The 22,454-nt window shown below is 35.7% G+C and overlaps 1 protein-coding gene across 1 annotated transcript in view; it reads right to left on the bottom strand.

Moving 5' to 3' along the window:
- Window positions 1-22,454, bottom strand: part of LOC117322689 (uncharacterized threonine-rich GPI-anchored glycoprotein PJ4664.02-like) — a 29,306-nt gene extending 6,852 nt beyond the window's left edge. The window contains exons 1-4 of the mRNA XM_033877628.1: window positions 22,394-22,454; window positions 22,071-22,232; window positions 21,558-21,844; window positions 9,601-11,083 (exon numbers count right to left, since the gene is read on the bottom strand). Coding sequence (XP_033733519.1) covers window positions 9,601-11,083; window positions 21,558-21,844; window positions 22,071-22,232; window positions 22,394-22,454 — 1,993 coding nt within the window. The remainder of the gene's footprint in view (window positions 1-9,600; window positions 11,084-21,557; window positions 21,845-22,070; window positions 22,233-22,393) is intronic.

Consider the following 22,454-nt stretch of genomic DNA (forward strand, 5'->3'; position numbering starts at 1 on the left):
GCTAGTTAACATTAAAACTGTAAAATCATATACTGCTCTGCTAGGTGGGAATATATACACACATATGCTGGAGATTGGCAATCGTTTGAAAAAGTAACGTACAGATTAAAAGCTTTACCAAGTCACACAATTAAATCCCAGGTATAGATGATATACATGTGAATCATCGTAACAACGCAACAGACACATAGTTATTACAGTACTTGATATCATTTGGAACAGATAGTTTAGGTTACCACACAATTTTAACTATACCTTTCTACGTGTTTTTTTTACTGAAAGTACATGTAGTATTGCACCTGTTTCAGTATAAAATATCAACACGCGTTAATAATGGCAACCATGTCCAGCACACAGAATGGACGTTCTAAATAGATTTTATGATCATATGATTATCACCTAGATAAGTATCTGAATACAAGATCTACGAGTCGTAACTTCTATATACATGGGGAAATATAACCAACTTATGATAAACTATTGTGTATTATTTGTTTTACAATATTATCTGGAGCCATAACACAAAACTGGGGTGTAAAATATAAACACTCCGGTTTTTAAGCTATAGCTCCATAACATAAAACATATTCAAGGTAATCCTATAATTTGATATACAGCACACAATCCCTTCGAATTGATAGACTCTTTTCTTTGAGAAATTATTACGTCGCTTTTTCAACCAATCACAAGTGACGTTAAGAACGGCGACGTCATATCCTACGTTTTGGAACTTAACATGATTTTTTTTAAGTCAGCGGAAAAGCCTGTTGCAAGCAGGAATAAATCATTAATAAGTCATGATTTGGACATTTAGTTGTTGAAGGGGATATGGTCTAACAACAAATAATAATGTTTGTTTTAATATGTTCTTTAATTGTACTTGCCTTGGAATTGTACAGCACCGTAAATAAAGATAAGTCGGAGAAATATTTGAGTTGATGTGTGTTTTTCCATCGTTTAAAATAATGTAATTTTCCGAATATACATTATTTTCCATAGGTCAATATCCGACACAACCTGTAAACAAATAACTACGTGTTAATGTCAGTAATATACTTGTTAAAATGTGTAAAGCTTCCAAGGATTGAACGAAAATACACGTAACATATTAGCAGCTTTCAATTTAATTAAAAGTTAGAAACATTAAAGACAAACTCAAATTAAACTACTGTTTAGCTTTTGAAGTTTTGAAGTTGTTATGTAGATGATTTGTATTTCCCACCTGGTATTTGAAATATTTCGTATGTATATACTCCGATTCTACTTCATTACGGTACTATTCCTATCAGACAATATGTCTCTCCATACGAAATATTTCAAATACCAGGTGGGAAATACAAATCATCTACATAACAATGCATTCTAGAAACACAATTTATACACCACAGTACTTACTTTATTGGTAATGTTGTCCAGGTATTCCACAATAGATATGAGTCCTGCTGGTTCTTACACATGCTGGTCTGTCTTTTGGTAATCGATAAAAATCATTAAAGCTGTAGAAACCCACAACATGGAAATTCGCTTCTATAAAATCCCCAGTGGCCTCTTTCTATATCACCCATTTGACATTCCCGGTACTGACCAATGCAGTGTCGCCATTAATACTAGGACTACACGCCGACCACTCGCGCCCATCTGGTTATGTCATTCGTCACGGTTATAGATCACATTCTCCCTTCATCTGTAATTATTGACTTTGATCTATGATGGGTAGTTCATTATTGATACAGATATATGATCGATATAGTGGTGCTTGATGTGGTGTTGACATGGTTTTATGAATGATATCATCACAACTTCAGTTTAAATACAGACTCTAGCGTATTTTCAATTTTATTTCTGACTAACATTTTTTTTATCGGGAGCAAAAATGAGCGAAAATAAATGGTAACTCAACTTTAAAGAATATCACTATGAATATGTGGCGAGTGATAATTTAGTATTTTTTGTATGACATTATTAGCCGACAAATGGTTATTCCACTGTAGGATATACCATCATAACTATCGGAATCAATAAAAAAAATGTTCAAATTTTCGAATCCCTGAGCAAGTATCCACTCCTGCCAAAGTATATATACTAATTTAAACTTATTGTAATGTAATTGATGGAGACAGACTATTTTTCTTGTAAAATAGAAATAAATATTCTATCAATTATGGAAGGAGGGATCTTTTAGAGAAGAGTGATGCGATCAATCGTATCACGAATTACTTTAGACCACTATAAATATCAATTACGCTGTTGTTTAACTCAGAAGCTGACCACAACAAACATGGCGGAACAAGGTTCGTACGGCCAAGGCCAACTTCATTAATTGTACTTTTGCATTGTTGTTTAAAATGTAGTTACAATTTTCAGCTTTGTCCACCGCCTTCCCTTACAGCCTCCTTTCTGAAGTCGTTTAGCACAATGTCTAATGCTTCGTTGTTCATAATTGTGATTGATTTCTTAAATTTGAATCCTTTACATGGTTGATGTAATGGTTGTGATATGGTGGGCTTCGACCCCCATCTAAGACTTTTTGAAGATGAAAGTATTTTCCTAAACAGTTGTCGTTTAATAGAATAAACGGATTGACTTTATTATTATTGGTTATGTTTGCAAAAAGTCTTACAAACTTGCCATGGTGGTTGCTCGGTATAAGAATTAAGATTTGTCGCAAAAATTACAATCCAAGTAAGACTACATTTGCCGTTTAGAAAGAATATTCATACCATGTCCAGACTACGCTCCGGCCACAGGACCACGTTTTGTAACACTTGATATGTATGGTTACTATATGACTCATAACCTGTTTACAAAACGATACGATATATTGTTGACGTGGCCTTGCTCTCCGACAGGGTATAACCGGTCCCATTAGCGATAGTGTAAAAAGCCCGGATGTGATTCACACCGGGTGATTATGTCTACGATTATAATGTAGTTTTCTCGGATTAAAACTAATTTTATAGAAATTGATATGTTTTTTCTACTCGTGGTCAAAATTCAATTCACAAACCTTCACATAACGTCAACTCTTTGACAATGAATGGTAAAATACAAAACAAAAATCCGTTTAAATAAAAACCGTCATGTTTGATAAAATGTCAAGGTCAATTTCCTTATAAGGATATCGAAACAAATTGATGCTAATAAATGTCCCGTGAGATCTCAACATGTAACAAATTCTGAAATTAAATCATTAAACAAAGTAAGATGCAATTTCTTCACATGCCTTACAGAATACAGATTAAAAAATCTCTGATATTACTTTTATACCAAATAGTATTGCAAAGTTACACGGCAACCGCTAACTGTAGCATTTTCGGGATTCATTGTTGTTCACTTCATTTTTATATCGCTTTTTTCATTATCTTTTTTTTCTAATTTGCTTTCCATAATGATCAATCTTAAATATTCATAGTTCCAAAAATACAAAATATGGCATATTGGGACATATGTATAAACAGCGCACCTGATTTTATTTCTTTGTAAAAATATATTGAATATTTTTTTCCCCCATAACTTTGATATAAATAAAAAAGATGAAATACAACATATATTTCAATCAGCAGTAACAATTAAGTTGATAAACCTAGCAACCTTAAGTCCACTTTTTCTAGAGTTACCTCCCTTCCCGCCAAACAGGAAATTGCAAACAATCATGGCGAGTGACACAATACCCGCTAGAAACGCTCTGATCATAGCTGGACTTACATTCGGATTGGGTGTGTTTGTGGGATACAAGGTCAAGACTTATAGACTCAGGTATTTACAATGGAAGAAAAAGAAGCTACTTAATCAACTCAACAAAACATGTGAAGACATAAATGTTGCTGCTTCATGACGAAATTGTTTGTAATGCCGGTGTGAGAGTCATTTTGTGTGTAAAGGGAGACAACTCGAGGAACACACAAGGCAGAGGAGAATGTGTGCCTTTGAATGGTAGTAAATTCAAAAGATACTTGGAAGCATTGACTTTGTTGGTGACATCACGATCTCTATGGATACAGTTCACCTGGGTATTAAGGATAAACTTGTGCGCATGTGCTGGAATACTGGATGAAAGTTTGGAATCAAACGACTTTGACTGAATTGTATGTGTGTTTGTGTTTTTAAACGAACATTAATGTTCGGTTATTGCAATCAAGAACTGGACTGAGAAATATGACCATATTTGGTAACCACATTCACCAATACGCCATCTACTGTCTGTTTCTGCCCCTATTGCCTTAAGCTTCAAATAATTTACTTGCAAAAACATCTTCGTTTTATATAGAAGTTTTACCGAAAATGTTCAAATGTATTCAGTAGATGTTTTCAAGATGCATACGATTTGAGAAATGCATAACGCTGGCCAAATGTGAAGACTAAATGAACCTGAACTTTGCGAATAACTCCAGGTCAATATATTTATGTAAACAACTATTGCGCAGGCGCATTCGTCTCCGGATGTTTAGAAAGTTTTGCTCTTCTGTGTTCATTCCAAAACGGCTGACATTATAGCATAGGTCTGCAAATATGTCCGCGATTTACTTAAATGTGTAATATGTATATTCTAGAATGTTACATCATTATCAACTAGGTGTGTATTTCTATAATTTAGAGAAAGAAATATATCAATAACGGCATACGAGACGATACATTGTATCATACTATAGGTTACTGTACGTGTTTGCGAGAAAGAACTGTACACATATGTATAGGCATACAATTAGGTGGCATTTGTGGTCAGGGTGACTGGTCATAGCGTTAACGTTGTCATCGATTTCCATATACCATTTTCCTTTGACGAAAATGACCAATAAATCAAATGCAAATGATAATATCTTGTTGTTATGTGCACGGGATTGCTTGTTATATAGGCCTACAGTCTGGCTTGACCAGCTATATCATTCATCCGAATGTTAAAATGTCAATACCTTGTTTTGTATGATGTTAAATAATCTATCAACAGTGATTCTTTCAAGTAAAATATAAAAAAACTATTATTTTTTTTGTATTTGTTGTTTTACAAATATTTAATGTCTACTCTCTTGGCTCATACTAAAAGTGAACTTAGCTCCATTATGACCCTAACTAAGTTTGAAAGAATGTAGGGCCCTATAGCCTAGGCTACCAAATCTAAATTAGGCTGTTACCATTAGGAAAACTAGTTAAGTAGGTAAATAAAGTTGGGCTCTAATAGATTTACAGAAAAAAATCTTCGTCATGTTTGAACAAATTGGTACGGAAAATCGTAAAGCCTAACTTCTATACCATAGGCATACAATATGTTATGGCGCGGGAAGGATGTCATAATTAAATATTTTTGCCTAGACAGAAATCGAATTTTGCCTAGGCAAAAGTAGAATATTGCCTAGGCGAAAATCGATTTCTGCCTAGGCAAAATTCAATTTTTGCCTAGGCGGAAATAATTTTGCCTAAGCATAAATCGAATATTGCCTAGACTGAAATATTTTTGCCTAAGCAATATTCGATTTTTGCCTAGGCAGAAATAATTTTGCCTAGGCAATATTTTATTTTTGCCTAGGCAAAAATATTTAATTATGACATCCTTCCCTCGCCATAATATGTTAGTTGTTATCTTGTAAGGTTATATAGTGTGTTTTATTTGAATGGCGAATATGTAATGCGTGAATTGATGGTATCTCCGAGGACGTAATTTAATATGTCCTTTACATTTTACACTCATATCGGTGTAGACTTCTATGGTGGTATGGATCTGCCATCACATAACGAGATAATTTTGTCAACATAGCGAGATAAATATACCATATAGCTAGATAATAAAACGACATAGCGAGATAAAACAACCGACATAGCGAGATAATTTAATGCGTTTATGAAGTCGCTATCTCGACATCTCGCCGCATTAGATGCTACCTCTGACATGGATTATTTTCTTGTCAACGTCACGTGACCCCCATTCGGTAGTTCAGCGCGCCAGTGCACGCGAGGCTACCTGTTTGTTGTAGGTGTTGGGCCGTTCAGCTCCCCTGTTTAGTTTAAATTCTATTTTATTTGTGATTCAATACAACATGTAGTACAGCAACATTAATGAAAATGGTCGGATTCAGAAACAAGTACAGTATACTTATATCAATCTGTCTCCATAAGTTGTAAGATATTGGCAAAATAAGTGGACTACAGATAGCGAGGGGGTGCGGGGGAGGGGAGGTCAGTGTGTGGGGTTGAGAAGAGGAAACTGTTACATGGATTTACCGATAGGATTATTTTGATAATATATATATATAAGTATATTTGCACATGTATTATGCAAGACCGCAAGACCGAAATAATTACAACCTTACAACCTTATATATATCGGTAACCAGGTCCGTGGTATGGTATGGTGTTTTCGGTACGTATAGATATTGCGCATATAAAAAGCACACATTATAAGAATGTGATGTTTGACGTGTATCAGTGACTCTAGAATCTTTTGGAGTGTATAATAAATGTTTGAACAATAGCAAAGCTTCCCTATTTGAACTTCCGAATGGGGGTCACGTGACGTTGACAAGAAAAATATCCATGTCAGTAGTAGCATCTAATGCGGCGAGATGTCGAGATAGCGACTTCGTAAACGCATTAAATTATCTCGCTATGTCGGTTGTTTTATCTCGCTATGTTGACAAAATCATCTCGTTATGTGATGGCAGATCCATGCCACCATAGACTTCAGATCTTGTGGAAGTCGTAGTACCAAAGGGGAAATACAAACCTGGCCGGTACCATAGACATTGTCACTCTTGTAGTACACTATAATTGTCCTCGTTTAATTCACTTTAAGAGACTTTCTGGTAAAATGACTTTGTTGTCGTAGAACTCGATTACTGTATATATAAATTATATAATAGTACTTCGTGCCAGTATTTTACGTTAAATATTTTGTAAGATTCCGAAACTAATTCAGAAATGAGATTCGCATCCAGTCCGAAGAAGGAATACATAACCGTACCACTATAATGTATTGAAGGTAATGATGTTTTTATTTTGACGACCGGGATTGCGTTTATAGGCCTTGGTTAAAAAAAATCCATATTCAAAACGTGAGTTTGATAAAGGGACTGTTTTTAATGTTTATTCAGAAAGCAAGCGTACATGACTTACATGATGCACATAATTCAAAACAAACAAAAAATGTAATAGAGTGACATGAATCTCACCGAGAGAGAATTGTCACTGGTATACATTTTTTAAAGAAGCATAGCAATAAAAATCATTTATGTACATTGAAATACAAGGGGAAGATTATTGCATCAAAACAATATTCCTTTTAATGATATCAAAATCAAATGTCAGGTGAGGTGTTACCCGGGAAATCGGGTTGCCTTACAGAAGGAAATCCCTCTTGAACTTCTTGGGCCACAAGTGTGGTAGATGAGTGAAGTTAGTACTTTTTTCTGTTTTTTTTTAATTCCCGTTGGAATTAGCCGGGTACTGAAAGAAAATATCGCCCATAATGATAGTTATGGTTGATAATAAAATAACCTGTTATTAAACCTGTAGCTAATGTTTGATGTTGCCAGGGTCATCTGCTGTTGGCAACACTTTTTGTTATGTTCTAAATATGTTTAGAAGGCGGGGCAGATATTTCATTGTATACATTTATTTCAATGATATCTAGGTGGGCAGCATCATGTGTTAGATACTATAGACACCAGCCCCAGTAATCCCTCGCGGAGTGTTTGTTATATTGGATCAGAAATACGTCCTAGCTCAAGTTTTATTTCATCGAATACTACAAACACATAATTAGGGATTCGCAATTATTACATAAAACTGTTAAATGGAAGAATTCTAAATCGTTTTAGCTTCATTATTTCTAAAAAAATCTATCTAAAATTTTGTGAACAAAATAGATTGTATAATGAAACACAGGCCTTGTACAGCCGTAATATGATCAACTAAAGATTAACTCTTAAAAGAAAACATAAATATATTGATATAGAGTTATAACTGTAGGAAGGACAACCATCATAGACAAATGTTTAACATATCTACTCGTAGTTTTTCATAAAAAACAGCAAAGTCACCTATTCAATTTTTTTCTTCTGATATTTTTATTCTATAATAACGACAAGAATCCATATTTCGTTGATAAGTTTTTGTTTTTTGTTTGTTTTTTGTACATGAAATACACCCACTGTCGCAATTCACTTTAGATGTGAGTGTATTAACTTTGCTATATTAAGAACAGTTAAAGTATGCTAAAAATTTCTTTTGAAGACTTTCTTCGTAATTGCAATAATTATGCAGTTCATATTGAAATTCACCGTAATCATTAGGAAGGTCGGATCGGATAAAAACAAGGTTAAAAATGAGATACATGTATATGGTACACTTGTTCCATACCACGATGATTCCTTAACAGGTTCGGCGATGTTAAACTGTTCTTAAGTGACACGTACTTGTGAAGGCGACAAGATGCTATAATATGTAATGGTACACCGGTAAATGTGCCGTGTTAGCGTTGTGACATTACATCGCGTTCTAGCACGCCGATGATTTAACAGTGGCTACAAGTTAATTTTCCAACAAATAATTTTATTATTTTACAATGATAATATTGATAAATTCCATTTAAAATAAATACAATTCATCCCAAAATGTATTGTCAGCATTCCCTTATGAAAATACATACACTAGTATAACTATAGACTGGCTTTCAGCCACTTTCTTTGCTTAAAAACTCATTCTGTTACATTCTTCTGCTTGTTAACCCCAACCAGTCCAGAATAAGAGATTAACATGTAATTTATAATGTAAATATAACAAAGACAATCACTGCTTATGGCTTGCACTACAGACATAGCAACACAGTGACGAAGTCATGAACAGGTGCTTCTAATCAGATTGATATAGTTGTGTTTCCCCGAGAAGCATTTTGATTCGACAATATTTTTCAAAAGTCAACGCCTTTTGTTTATTTAAGTATTCCATAGATCTTCACTTACGGTTTTTAACAAATCTCTTTGAATCCTAGTTGACTTAATTACCAGCTATGTTGTGTGTCCCTGAGTTCACTTATTGCAAAACAAAACTATTGCCTTTCATGTTGATATATGTTGATCTGTGCCCCCAATTTTCAACCCATTCCTTTCAAACGTTGTAGATTTTGCTATAACGTGAAATTGTACTTATTGTGATTAGACAATCAACCTTGCATTTCAATATTGATTCTCACTTGGTAAAGCAATGGATTTCAGTAATATAGCACATTTTTGGTTGGTTGAGACAAATAGTTATATATATATAATTATATATCTAAATAAGGCAATAACACATGCCAGACGTGTAAATTCATTGAAAGTGATAATAACTTCACATTGCATTCTGCGTTGCATACATTCACAATGAGCAGTATTTTTACTAAATTACTAAATTAGATGATACATTTATCGTAAAAAAAACCATCTGCTTCCTGAGTCGGCGACTATTCTCTCCCTCTACAAGGAGACGTCCTCGCTACTTCATAGTTGAACTTCACCTCGATCTACCTTCTAGGGTATCGAAAGTGACCATAACCGCCTTGGTATCGAGGATATCAAAGCATATAATCCTGCATGTAATGGTACCACATGCATGGATCGCCGCCATTTTTACAAGTGCCGTCGGCGTGGTTGATTTTAGCTGCGTAATACGGCTGCGAGGTTCTTTTATCGAATGATTCATTCTTAAGGTTACAGGAATCGAAAGATACCATTCCATCATTGGGCTCCCCTAAGTGACTACTATCCTGCACTTTAGATAAAAACCAACTCTCGAAGAAATACTCCATCTGACCCCAACTGCTCATGCCGCACATCACTCCCGAAACAAACCTCCTTCCGACGTCTGTTAGATTGGCAAAGGTGACACCAGTAGGTGATATGTAATCGGTACTCAAAGTACTGTACACATTGAATACACTGCCTTCGGTTTCCTTACAGTACCAGCCTAACTTCTGAAATACGTATCCTAGAACCGGATAGCTTCTGCAAATTTCTGAAATATAGTTGGCTGCAGCAGTTCCTGACCACAAACCCTGCACTGAGAACCAACGACTTGTTGTCTGATTAAAGGTACAATTATTTCTGTGCAGGGCGGCTGCGACCACCAAATTTCCCATGGAGTGTGAAAATATTACGGTATTGTGAATGGTTCCATTAGGGGCAGCAGCATCACAAAATGTTTGGTGGAGATTGTCCGCATCCCAGCCATAGTCTCTACTGTTGTAATTAAGAAATTTATGCGTGGAACATTTTGGTGTGTAATCCCGTACGTCTCCCCAATATTCGGTCAGATCCGGAAGGATCGTGTTGCCAGAATTCACATTACCTGATCCGTGTACAAACAAGCACGTGATCGGCAAAACTTCAGAATCTCTTTTAATTTTTCTAGGTTTATGTTGTTTTTTGTAATTTGCTTGACTGATATTGCGGCACTGGCCATTTAGGACATCGGATCTGATATGTATATTTTGCTTTTCGGTTTTGGTCCAAGTGGCTACCTCGGCGCGACTGTTTTGGTGGGTAACATACTGTAACTGATTTGCATTGCTACATATTTCAGTGATGTTACCTTTGTAATATGTATACCAGACGTTTCCGTGACAGCGATCTACTGGTACACCCCTACGCCAGTTGTTCGTTGACGCAATATGTTCTATAATGCCAACCCATTGTGGCGGTGAAACGTCTTCAACACAGAATGCTTCGGTAATATTCATGTGGGAGAAACCGATAGTCTGTCTACCATCTGCCTTGATGGCAAATGATTCGAAATTGATGTCTGAGGAAATTATTTCTGTTTGATGAAAATTAATTTTCTCTGTAGTCGGATTCCATTCGATTTTCAGATGACTTTTCCCGGAATCATTTTCTTTCCGCTCTTTTGTTTCAATGTCAAACGATGCGCTTATTGAAACGCTGAATAAGATACTTGGTTGTATGTCGTCAGATGACAACCGATACAACACAATCCAGACGATGGCTCCAAGCAAGGACGCAGCTATCGCAATGCTAAGCTTGGAAACATAAAGCTTCTTAGCCATTTTCTTTTGCGGCCCACTTGACGATGAACAATGATTTATTGTTGAGTTGTCAATCTGAAAATAAACAGTATATTAGATAAACATATTACACCAGACAACTTTCCATATGTTGGTATTATTCTGTACGTTTATTCGTACATAAACTATATATTGAACTGTGCCAGTATTATTTTATTATACAAACTACAATAGAATTTGTGGTAGGCCAAATCTGTCACATCTTTGGTAGCTCTACACGTTCTTGGAGTGTAACGTAATCAGAAGCCTTGGCTGGTGAAGACAAATCTGTTACTGTGCCAATGTTATATCGATACACAATCCATAATATATATTATGGTAGCACCAATATGAAATGATTACGAAAGCGGAACTCTCTAACAAAGCTGAAAGCTTATGCTTTGTACATATCATGAAATAATTTCTTCTGGTTATCGTGATTGTACACATGTAGCAAATCGTACACACAGAGGGACCACAGAACCAAATCAACAAGAAATATCTTTAATAAGATAAACGGCATAGTTTTAATGCTGGTGGTTATAATGTAAAACTGCTTGTGAAATAAATTAACGAACTAATCAATTAATGCGCAGTTTCAGCACGGATAACAAAATTATATCAGTTTGAATCATTTTGGTGATAATAAGACTGCATTTGAATCAGAAATATGATTTTATTAATGTGTCATTTGAATAGATATATCCACTTATTCAGCTTGCATTCAATCTTAATTTTGTTTCGTATTTAACTCCATGTCTGCATTTTGCATTTACCGCTACATTGACCAACAAAATACTTCATCTTGACCAATAACGCCACTTGTTGCGTCATATCCGGGAACAAAAGAAAATTATACGGCTATGCCGAAAAATAGATTGTGGATTTTGCCCGTTTGGAAAGAAGATTTAATAGGAAGGTGAATGCATCGGGGCCTACTGATTATATATGTATGTGTGGCCTGGGCAATACATGTAGATGTAAAATATATAGATTTTTTTTCTAGCCTGTTTTTGCCAGGGGGCATTAATTAAGTGGGTATTTTGTTGTAAATTTGGGTGAATTTTTAGTGCTGAATTCAATACAAGAAAAAAAGTTCAAATTGGTAGAATTTTTAAACATTCTATCTACAGGTTTCCGAGATGACATTCTTCAAAACTATGGCTAGTTGACCAGTGTTGAAAACTCCATTTAAGCAGGACAGTGGTAAACGTTAACATTATCGTCTATGGGAAATCATTTGGCTCCGTGGTTCCTATATAACCATAGCCATCATTTGATGCATGCCATTTTGGTGCCTATATTTTGTAATTTGTTTTTGAACAACAAAGAAATGAAAATTAAATTACCATCGAAGAATCGTATTGAATTGGATTGTATTGAAATTTAAAGGTTTTGGTGTGTTTCATCTGTCATTTAAAAGAAAAAGGATAACATCTTTCTGTTGACATGTGTTGATACGGAAGTCCCCGTTTACTCAAAGCGGTGTACGAAACAGGGGTTGATACGGAAGTCCCCGTTTACTCAAAGCGGTGTACGAAACAGGGATATCAACACTTATCTTGCTCTAGATGATGAAGTTGATCTGACTAAGCGAGTAGCTGTTGCTCGATGATACCATCGGCCCTTCACATATACAACGTATAAACTTACAGCTATCATTTGAGATTTACAGTCATGTATATACTATATGTATATATAATATTTCCCTGTAGGATGTGTTTCAAAGAATCTGAGACCATGATAAGTGTCATAAGGACCATGATAAAGTGCCTAAGTCCTTGATCAGGTTAAGAGTAAAAATGCATTTCCTTTGAATAATACTTTAGTACGTGCTAGTATATCAGTGTAAGCGTTTATGTGTGAAGAGTGTTAAACTGGCTTTCCTCATAATTATTACAATGATGGCGCCATGTGTATGGTATGTCATGGTGAGTGTACTATTATTATGTTGTATGTGTTTGACCTTGTAAATGTGTCACTATGTATGTTTGAGATTATGAGTGTGCGATAATAAACGTGAGATTATGAGTATGTGAGATTATGAGGGTATGACTATAAGTTTGAGATTATGAGTGTAGTTAAGAGTGTGTGAGTATGAGTGTGTGAGTATGAGTGTGTGAGTATGAGTGTGGGAGTATGAGTGTGTGAATATGAGTGTGTGAGTATGAGTGTGTAAGTATGAGTGTCTGAGTATGAGAGTATAATTAGGGGCGGTGAGTATGAGTGTGTGATTATGAGGGTATGGCTATAAGTTTGAGATTATAAGTGTAATTAAGAGTGTGAGTATGAGTGTGTGAGTATGAGTGTGTGCGTATGAGAGTGAGTTTGAGAGTATAATTAAGAGTGTGTGTGTATGAGTGTGTGAGTATGAGGGTTTGGCTATAAGTTTGAGATTATAAGTGTAGTTAAGAGTGTGTGAGTATGAGTGTGTGAGTATGAGTGTGTGAGTATGAGTGTGTGAGTATGAGTGTGTGAGTATAAGTGTGGGAGTATGAGTGTGTGAGTATGAGTGTGGGAGTATGAGTGTGTGAGTATGAGTGTGGGAGTATGAGGGTATGGCTATAAGTTTGAGATTATAAGTGTAGTTAAGAGTGTGTGAGTATGAGTGTGTGAGTATGAGTGTGTGAGTATGAGTGTGGGAGTATGAGTGTGGGAGTATGAGTGTGTGAGTATGAGTGTGTGAGTATGAGTGTGGGAGTATGAGTGTGTGAGTATGAGTGTGTGAGTATGAGTGTGTGAGTATGAGTGTGTGAGTGAGTGTGGGAGTATGAGTGTGTGAGTATGAGTTGTAAAGTTAATGATTAGAGTGTGGGTATGAGTGTGTGGAGTATGAGGGTGTATAGTGAGATATAGTGTAGGGTGGTAGAGGGTATGAGTGTGAGTATGGGTGTGAGTATGAGTGGTTGAGTGTGAGTATGAGTGTGGTGAGTTGAGTTGGTGTGTGTGAGTATGAGTGTGGGGTAGGGAGTGGTTGAGTAATAAGAGTGTGGAGTATGAGTGTGAGTATGGGTATAATGGCTTAAGTTGAGATTATAAGTGTAATTAAGAGTGTGAGTATGAGAGTGTGTGAGTATATGAGTGTTGGTATGAGTTGAGTATGGGTGTGGTATGAGGTGTAAGTATGAGTGTTGAGTATGAGAGTGTGAATATGGTGAGTGTGTGAGTGTGAGTGGTTGATTATGAGGGTATGGCTTATGAAGTTGAGATTAGTAAGGTGGTTGATTAGAGGGGTGGAGTATGAGGGTTGGCTATAGTTGAGTTATGAGTGTATGGTGTGAGTATGAGTGTGAGTATGTGGAGAGGTATTAGAGTGGTTGTGGTATGAGTGTGTGAGTATGAGTGTGGGAGTATGAGGGTTTGGCTATAAGTTTGAGATTATAAGTGTAGTTAAGAGTGTGAGTATGAGTGTGTGAGTATGAGTGTGTGAGTATGAGTGTGTGAGTATGAGTGTGGGAGTATGAGTGTGGGTATGAGTTAGTATAGAGTTGAGTTGGGTATGAGGTGGTGTAGTGGCTATAAGAGTGTGGAGTATATTAGTGTAATTGAGTATAGTGTTGTGAGTATGAGTGTGTAGTATGAGTGTGTGAGTATGAGTGTGTGAGTATGAGTGGTGGGAGGGTATGTAGTGAGTGTGGAGTATGAGTGGTGGTATGAGTGTTGGATAGAGTGTGTGAGTATGAGTGTGTGAGTATGAGTGTGGGAGTATGAGTGTGGGAGTATGAGTGTGTGAGTATGAGTGTGGGAGTATGAGTGTGTGAGTATGAGTGTGGGAGTATGAGGGTATGGCTATAAGTTTGAGATTATAAGTGTAATTAAGAGTGTGAGTATGAGTGTGTGAGTATGAGTGTGTGAGTATGAGTGTGGGTATGAGTGTGTAAGTATGAGTGTCTGAGTATGAGAGTATAATTAGGGGTGTGTGAGTGTGAGTGTGTGATTATGAGGGTATGGCTATAAGTTTGAGATTATAAGTGTAATTAAGAGTGTGAGTATGAGTGTGTGAGTATGAGTGTGTGCGTATGAGAGTGAGTTTGAAAGTATAATTAAGAGTGTGTGTGTATGAGTGTGTGAGTATGAGGGTTTGGCTATAAGTTTGAGATTATAAGTGTAATTAAGAGTGTGAGTATGAGAGTGTGAGTATGAGTGTGTGAGTATGAGTGTGTGAGTATGAGTGTGTGAGTATGAGTGTGTGAGTATAATTGTGTGAGTATGAGGGTATGGCTATAAGTTTGAGATTATTAGTGTAATTATGAAGTGTGAGTATGAGTGTGTAAGTATGAGTGTGAGTATGAGTGTGTAAGTATGAGTGTGTGAGTATGAGGGTATGGCTATAAGTTTGAGATTATAAGTTTAATTAAGAGTGTGAGTATGAGTGAGTATGAGTGTGTGAGTTTGAGTGTGGGAGTATGAGAGTGTGAGTATGAGAGTGTGAGTATGAGAGTGTGAGTATGAGAGTTTAATTAAGAGTGTGTGAGTATGAGTATGAGGGTATGGCTATAAGTTTGAGATTATAAGTGTAATTAAGAGTGTGAGTATGAGAGTGTGAGTATGAGTGTGTGAGTATGAGTGTGTGAGTATGAGGGTATGACTATAAGTTTGAGATTATAAGTTTAATTAAGAGTGTGAGTATGAGTGAGTATGAGTGTGTGAGTTTGAGTGTGGGAGTATGAGAGTGTGAGTATGAGAGTGTGAGTATGAGAGTTTAATTAAGAGTGTGTGAGTATGAGTATGAGGGTATGGCTATAAGTTTGAGATTATAAGTGTAATTAAGAGTGTGAGTATGAGTGGGTGATTATGAGTGTGTGAGTATGAGTGTGAGATTACAAGTGTGTTTGAAATGTAAATATAGTGTAATTTTTATTTGTAAATTTTCATTTTCTGAAAGAGATAAAGGAAATCATAATAATCAAGCTACACTTCATGGAAAAACTTAACTGGACAGTAACGTCCATGGAAAAAACTTAACTGACTTAGTTTCCATTGAAAAAAAAGAAGTGGAAAATAGTTACCATGACAGCAGCTTCGTAAGTTTTGCGTAACTTTTTCGTAAATATTTACTAACGTTCGTAAGTTACGAAGCTTTGTGAAACGATACCCTGGACAGTAGCTTCCATGGAAAACATGAACTAGATTGAAATAGAGAATAAATAATAAATGTTATACCCAAGCTGTTTTTTTTACGTTGTTATATAAGACAAAATTATGTGACCGATAGAAAATACATCTCAGCGACGAAATGTTAAATTCTTGCTGTTGATGAAAAGCGTTTAGTGTATATAGTTATTCCGCGTTATTATAATACGAACAAGTTGAAAATGAGCTAGATGATTGAATAAGAACGAGGGAACCAAAATAGTCGATCATGTTTGTCTTCTGTGTATAAAATAAATGAAGAAATATCAAAAGAATTAAAGCATTAAAACATAATGAACAGCTGTGCATTAAGTATTATTTACAGACGTTTTTTAACAATTGTAAATTACAAGATTACAAAAATATATACCGATTTTTATTATATCAATCATTTGTTACATTGAACAAATAAACTTTAAAATCAAAATCAATATATCGTCCATACGAGACGCTTGACAACAAATGTTAATTGACTTAATATGCAATATATGTGCCTCCTGCAGATTAAATTATATTCTATTTCAAATATGACAAATACATTTCTAGGTTTTTAGGTTTTAAGTATAACATTGATATTAGACAGTTATTAGGTCCGTGATTAGCTTTCATGCTGAGAAAAAACTTAAGCTATAATCTTCGAAATTAAAAATCTTTCCTCTGAAAATATTGTTTTTAAACCTTGAAAACGATATCATTACATACATTTTAGGTTTTTATTATCTATCTTAGTAATGTAACATTTTCATTTCTATATCGATAGAAGATATATAAATAGACAGAGTATGTTTGCATCCGTCTAATGCTTTCCAATTAAAGACCAGACATAAATCTAAGTATGCAATAGACGATGTTTCACTCGCGTATCAAGCACGATTGAGAATTCCTCTTTTTACCTCATACAGCAACACTCCAGATTATTACCATGGTGTATTTGGTGTATAACAGAAAAGTCACTACCGTATCACTTTTGTGACCATATAGTACTTCAAGAGATGAATGGCCTAATACAAAAGAAAACAAAATGTTGAACCATATCAGTTGATTAAAGATCTCCTGAAGATTAGGAAATTGCATGTTGGAATTCAAGGAGATTCTAGTTTCTCCCTTTCTCATCTATGATCGCCATAGAGGGTTCTTAAAAGAGTTTGGTTGGGTCCAAATTACAACATTCTCATTTTGATTAGTTTCTATATATGGACAACAACTGAATCGTTATACATTTTGCAGCAAAAGATACCTATATTCAAGAAACACAGTACAATAACTAAGAGTGCCAGACGAGTGAACCACAGGTTCGGGATTCAATTAAAAACGAAGTCAGAACACAGTTGTTCTTTTAAAGAGAGAGATTGTAGTAAATAAAATGTATGTTCTAATTAATCAATTATACATAATAATGTTTTCAGACTAATACAGGAAGCTATTCAATTTTTGAATCTAATATATCATAACAAAGATGTAATAAAAAAAATCTTACCTTTTAGTTCTCATTTGGAAGCTGTCTTGTCAGCTATGATTTACCGTTATATAAGGTAACGCATCATACGGGCATCTTAAAAGTAATACAATATTATTGGCTCATTATCCAACCAATGAGTGTGTTTCCGCGCACACAAGAAGCTCTCATAAGGGTCTTGTCGAGTAACTATTTGTTTTTTTGATTATTAAGAGTACACTGTATAACACGTCGTTGTTTATTAAGAGTACACTGTATAACACGTCGTTGTTTATTCAGAGTACACGGTATAGCACATCGTACTTTGTTTAAAGTACACTTTAAAAACGAGTACACGGTTGTTCAGTGTATTATGACCCTGTCACATTTTAAACTGCAACCGTATAATAAGTGTTTCGTATTATCATTATTCCAAGCTATATTTGTTGATATTTAGATTCCATTAAAGCAAATAATACATCGGTGATGAGATGTATTTAATTTAAGGAATTATAGAGATAGGCAACTGTCTTTTTGCTTAGAGCAATACAAATTTACCGCCATATGCTATGATGATTATAAATACAAAGGGCATACTAACCCGGATTTATTTTAATTAATAAGCGTTGTTACAACCTCTGACTGCTACCACTAGTAGTCAATTAGAACGTATCTAGCGTTAGTCCAATGTGCACCAGGAACTAATATAGAACCTTGACCTGGTTTGTGTGTTTGAGGTCGCTAAAGCAAGGGTGCACTATATTTTCATATTAGGTTGAGTGTCTGCAGCATGGCGATACATCCTTCAAACTCCAGAGGTTACTTTCATTTTCACACTTCGAATATCCGGGTCGCCATACCTTAGAGTCACGGACTTCATTCAAAGAAATGCATTATCTAAGCGATTGGTCAGGATTTGTTTTAGCGAAACCAATCGAACAGCTAGTTGTGCATTCGATTTTGTCTTGACATATTCCAGGGATGCAGAAAAAAATATACAATCATACAAAAACAACAAAAGAAAATAGCGACATAATTACGAAACAGTAATTCAGAGACGCTAAAACTAGGGTAAACTATGAACAAAAATATTGATCCGTATGGTGACCCTTGAAGAATTACAAGGTTGAGTAGATCAGGCGTTCTAGGTGTGTAAACTTCTTCTGCATCATTGACGACATTAGTCTAACATTTAAAAAAAAAAAAAAAAATCATTTCGAACAATAGAGTATATGAGATCATGAGGTTGCCTTAAACCATGGAACCAAATGATTTCCAATAGACGATAATGTTTACAACACTGGTCAACTAGCCATAATTTTGAAGAATGTAATCTCGCCAACCTGTAAATACAATACTTAAAAATTTGAACTTTTATATGTAGGGGTCACAACCATCTTGTATTGAATTCAGCACCAAAAATCTACTTTGATTTACAGCGAATTACACACTTAATTAAATAAATTTTTCCCTCATAAATTTTACATCTACATGTATTGCCCAGCCCACACATAAACCTTTGGAAACTTCTCTCACCTGAATATCCAATCAGTAGGCCCCGAGGCATTCGCCTTCCTATTTAATCTTCTGCACATGTTTTTGGTTTGGTTCTGTGGTTCCTATATAACGTCCCGGTTGTCTTCATTAACCTGCATATCCACCTGGAGACGACATCTGTCAAGGAAATCGTGATAACAGGAAGTCCTTGAATACCAAATCAAAAGAAACATGTAAACACCGCAGGTAGGGAAAGCAGGTAAATTAATTCGGAAATGGAAAATTATCAAATGGGATATGGAAATCTTCATGTTCATCATACGGTTTATTTTGAAGCTGTCCGTTCTAGGTATGATGCTAATAAAGGTCAAGGTAAGCGGTTTGACGTTAAAGGTTTTGTATTTTTCCCTGTTTTCAAGTATTACAGGGTATATCCCGTTGATATGGTCAAAAAGTTCGTTGTTAAAGGCAATACATCTTCAATATAGCTCAATCTCAACAACGATAAGAAATTCAATCATTCTCATGATTTCACCTTTGGTGCGTTTTCTATTGACTATATTCGTACGTTTATCAGAATACTCTTTTGTATGGAACGAAGGCGTTCCTTAGGTTTGAATTGGGAATTGTAGTGTAAAATGTAGGAAAATATAACGGTTTGATTGAAAAAAAAAAACGTTTTTAGAAGTAGATATTAAACAATTATCAATAGATTATTCAAGATTCACAGTCGTATGAAGTATAGACGAGGTGTATCCGCATTCTTCTCAATATCCGGTATTTTGAAAGAATGAAATAAGTATGAAAGCTTTGTAAAAAGTTTGTCTAAAGAAGACCGAACATTGTACAGGAAGGGTTACCCTGGTTATCAAGCAGGCCTAATTGTTGTTGTTTTTTTTTTCAAAAAAAAAACAACAAGAAAAAAACAACAAAACCAACAACAACACCAACAACAACAACAACACAACGTGTCAAGTAAATATTTTAGTGCGCTTTTGACATCAAGAAATATAAAAAAGTTTTCCGTGTTTTGATTTTGGTTTGAAACTACGTAGCAACAACGACATAAAGATAATAAGCATTCATAATAACGCATGTTTTATCACATACGTGTTACAAAAAATAAAGGTTTATCTAATAACGATTTTTTATCACACAAGTGTAACAAAAATAAAATATACAAACAGTCAGAATTTACGCACGAATTCCTTGTTCTATTGAAATTATCCAACAACCTAATAATATCTCATCGATTAGATTATGAAACTACAAAACGTAGTGTAACTCTCTTTAATTTAACACGTGTTTGTCCATTTTCCTAACTTTACTTTGAATTCCACACGGTGACGCCTAATATCACTGATGACTCCAACGGCGACACTGTTTACCGATGTAGATTTATATTCAATTTTTGGTTTTTGTTAAATTGGTATTTAAATGTGTTATTGACTCGTTTTTCATTTGTGCAATCATTATTACAATGTATTAGCGAGATATACACATAAACTAGTACTACACCAGGCTAAAACACTACGGTATATACACCAAGATAAACATCATGGTACATGTGTATATACGTGAAATGCTATGTGTATAAAATGAGGTAATTGAAGCCAGCAGTAGATACAGAACTTATGCATAATCTAAATAGTTTATTGCTGTAAAATGATTTAATATTTAGAATAATTAATGAAGCTAAAAGATATTGTCAATGTATATTTTGATTAAACAAAATAAATGCTTATGAGATATCTAGTCCCAGCTTCATCAACTTTACCTAACTTAGGATTAAGAAAGGCAAGCATTACATCACTAATGTTAACTTATATCCCTAAGTGAATTGATATTAATGAACGTGGAACTAGATGATGTGTTCAACAACGATATATTTCAAGTGATCGCTTAGTAACACTTCTATTTTGCTTGTATTTATCAATCAACGTAATTTCTTTGAAAGTAATAGTTGAATCAGACAGAACAACTCAAATGACTTATATTGTATTTTTCATTCCGTTTGTTAAATTATGAGTCTTACCCAACAACAAGCATGATAAAGGCAGTTCTGGAAAGGCGGGAGATATGCAAAAATTCAATACCAACACTTAAATGATCCCATTGTAGTCTCAACATCTGTAAGTCTGTAACGTTTTAAGATTTATTTGGAATTAAATGGTGCATGGAATTTATTTAGGTAGCCGTACATAGCCTTTTAAGAAATTTGTTTCATTAAAAAATCTTTCGCAAAAGAGATACAGCATATAGCAATATGCACTTTCACAATATAAAGGATTGTCCAAACAACCAAAAATGTAAAACTATTGAAAATCGGGGCCTTGAATATACCTATTGATGCCATTTAACTTCACATCAGCAGAGCTGCTTGTGTCTGATGACAGTCTGACCTACTGCTGTAATACACCCACATAGCTTTGGAAGGTACCTCCACTGCTGCTGTCATTCACCCACATATCTTTGGAAGGCACCCCCACTGCTGCTGTAATACACCCACATAGCTTTGAAAGGTACCTCCACTGCTGCTGTAATACACCCACATAGCTTTGAAAGGTACCTCCACTGCTGCTGTAATACACCCTCATAGCTTTGGAAGGTACCTCCACTGCTGCTGTAATTCACCCACAAATCTTTGGAAGGTACCTCCACTGCTGCTGTAAATACACCCACATAGCTTTGGAAGGTACCTCCACTGCTGCTGTAATACACCCACATAGCTTTGGAAGGTACCTCCACTGCTGCTGTAATACACCCACATAGCCTTGGAAGGTACCTCCACTGCTGCTGTCATTTACCCACATAGCTTTGGAAGGTACCCCCACTGCTGCTGTAATTCACCCACATAGCTTTGGAAGGTACCTCCACTGCTGCTGTAATACATCCACATAGCCTTGGAAGGTACCTCCACTGCTGCTGTAATTCATCCACATAGCTTTGGAAGGTACCTCCACTGCTGCTGTCATTTACCCACATAGCCTTGGAAGGTACCTCCACTGCTGCTGTCATACACCCACATAGCCTTGGAAGGTACCTCCACTGCTGCTGTCAATTCATCCACATAGCCTTGGAAGGTACCTCCACTGCTGCTGTCATTTACCCACATAGCCTTGGAAGGTACCTCCACTGCTGCTGTCATACACCCACATAGCTTTGGAAGGTACCTCCACTGCTGCTGTCATTTACCCACATAGCCTTGGAAGGTACCTCCACTGCTGCTGTCATACACCCACATAGCCTTGGAAGGTACCTCCACTGCTGCTGTCATACACCCACATAGCTTTGGAAGGTACCTCCACTGCTGCTGTCATACACCCACATAGCATTGGAAGGTACCTCCACTGCTGCTGTCAT

Source organism: Pecten maximus, chromosome 3 (assembly GCF_902652985.1).
Source record: "Pecten maximus chromosome 3, xPecMax1.1, whole genome shotgun sequence".
Taxonomy (NCBI): Eukaryota; Metazoa; Mollusca; class Bivalvia; order Pectinida; family Pectinidae; genus Pecten; species Pecten maximus.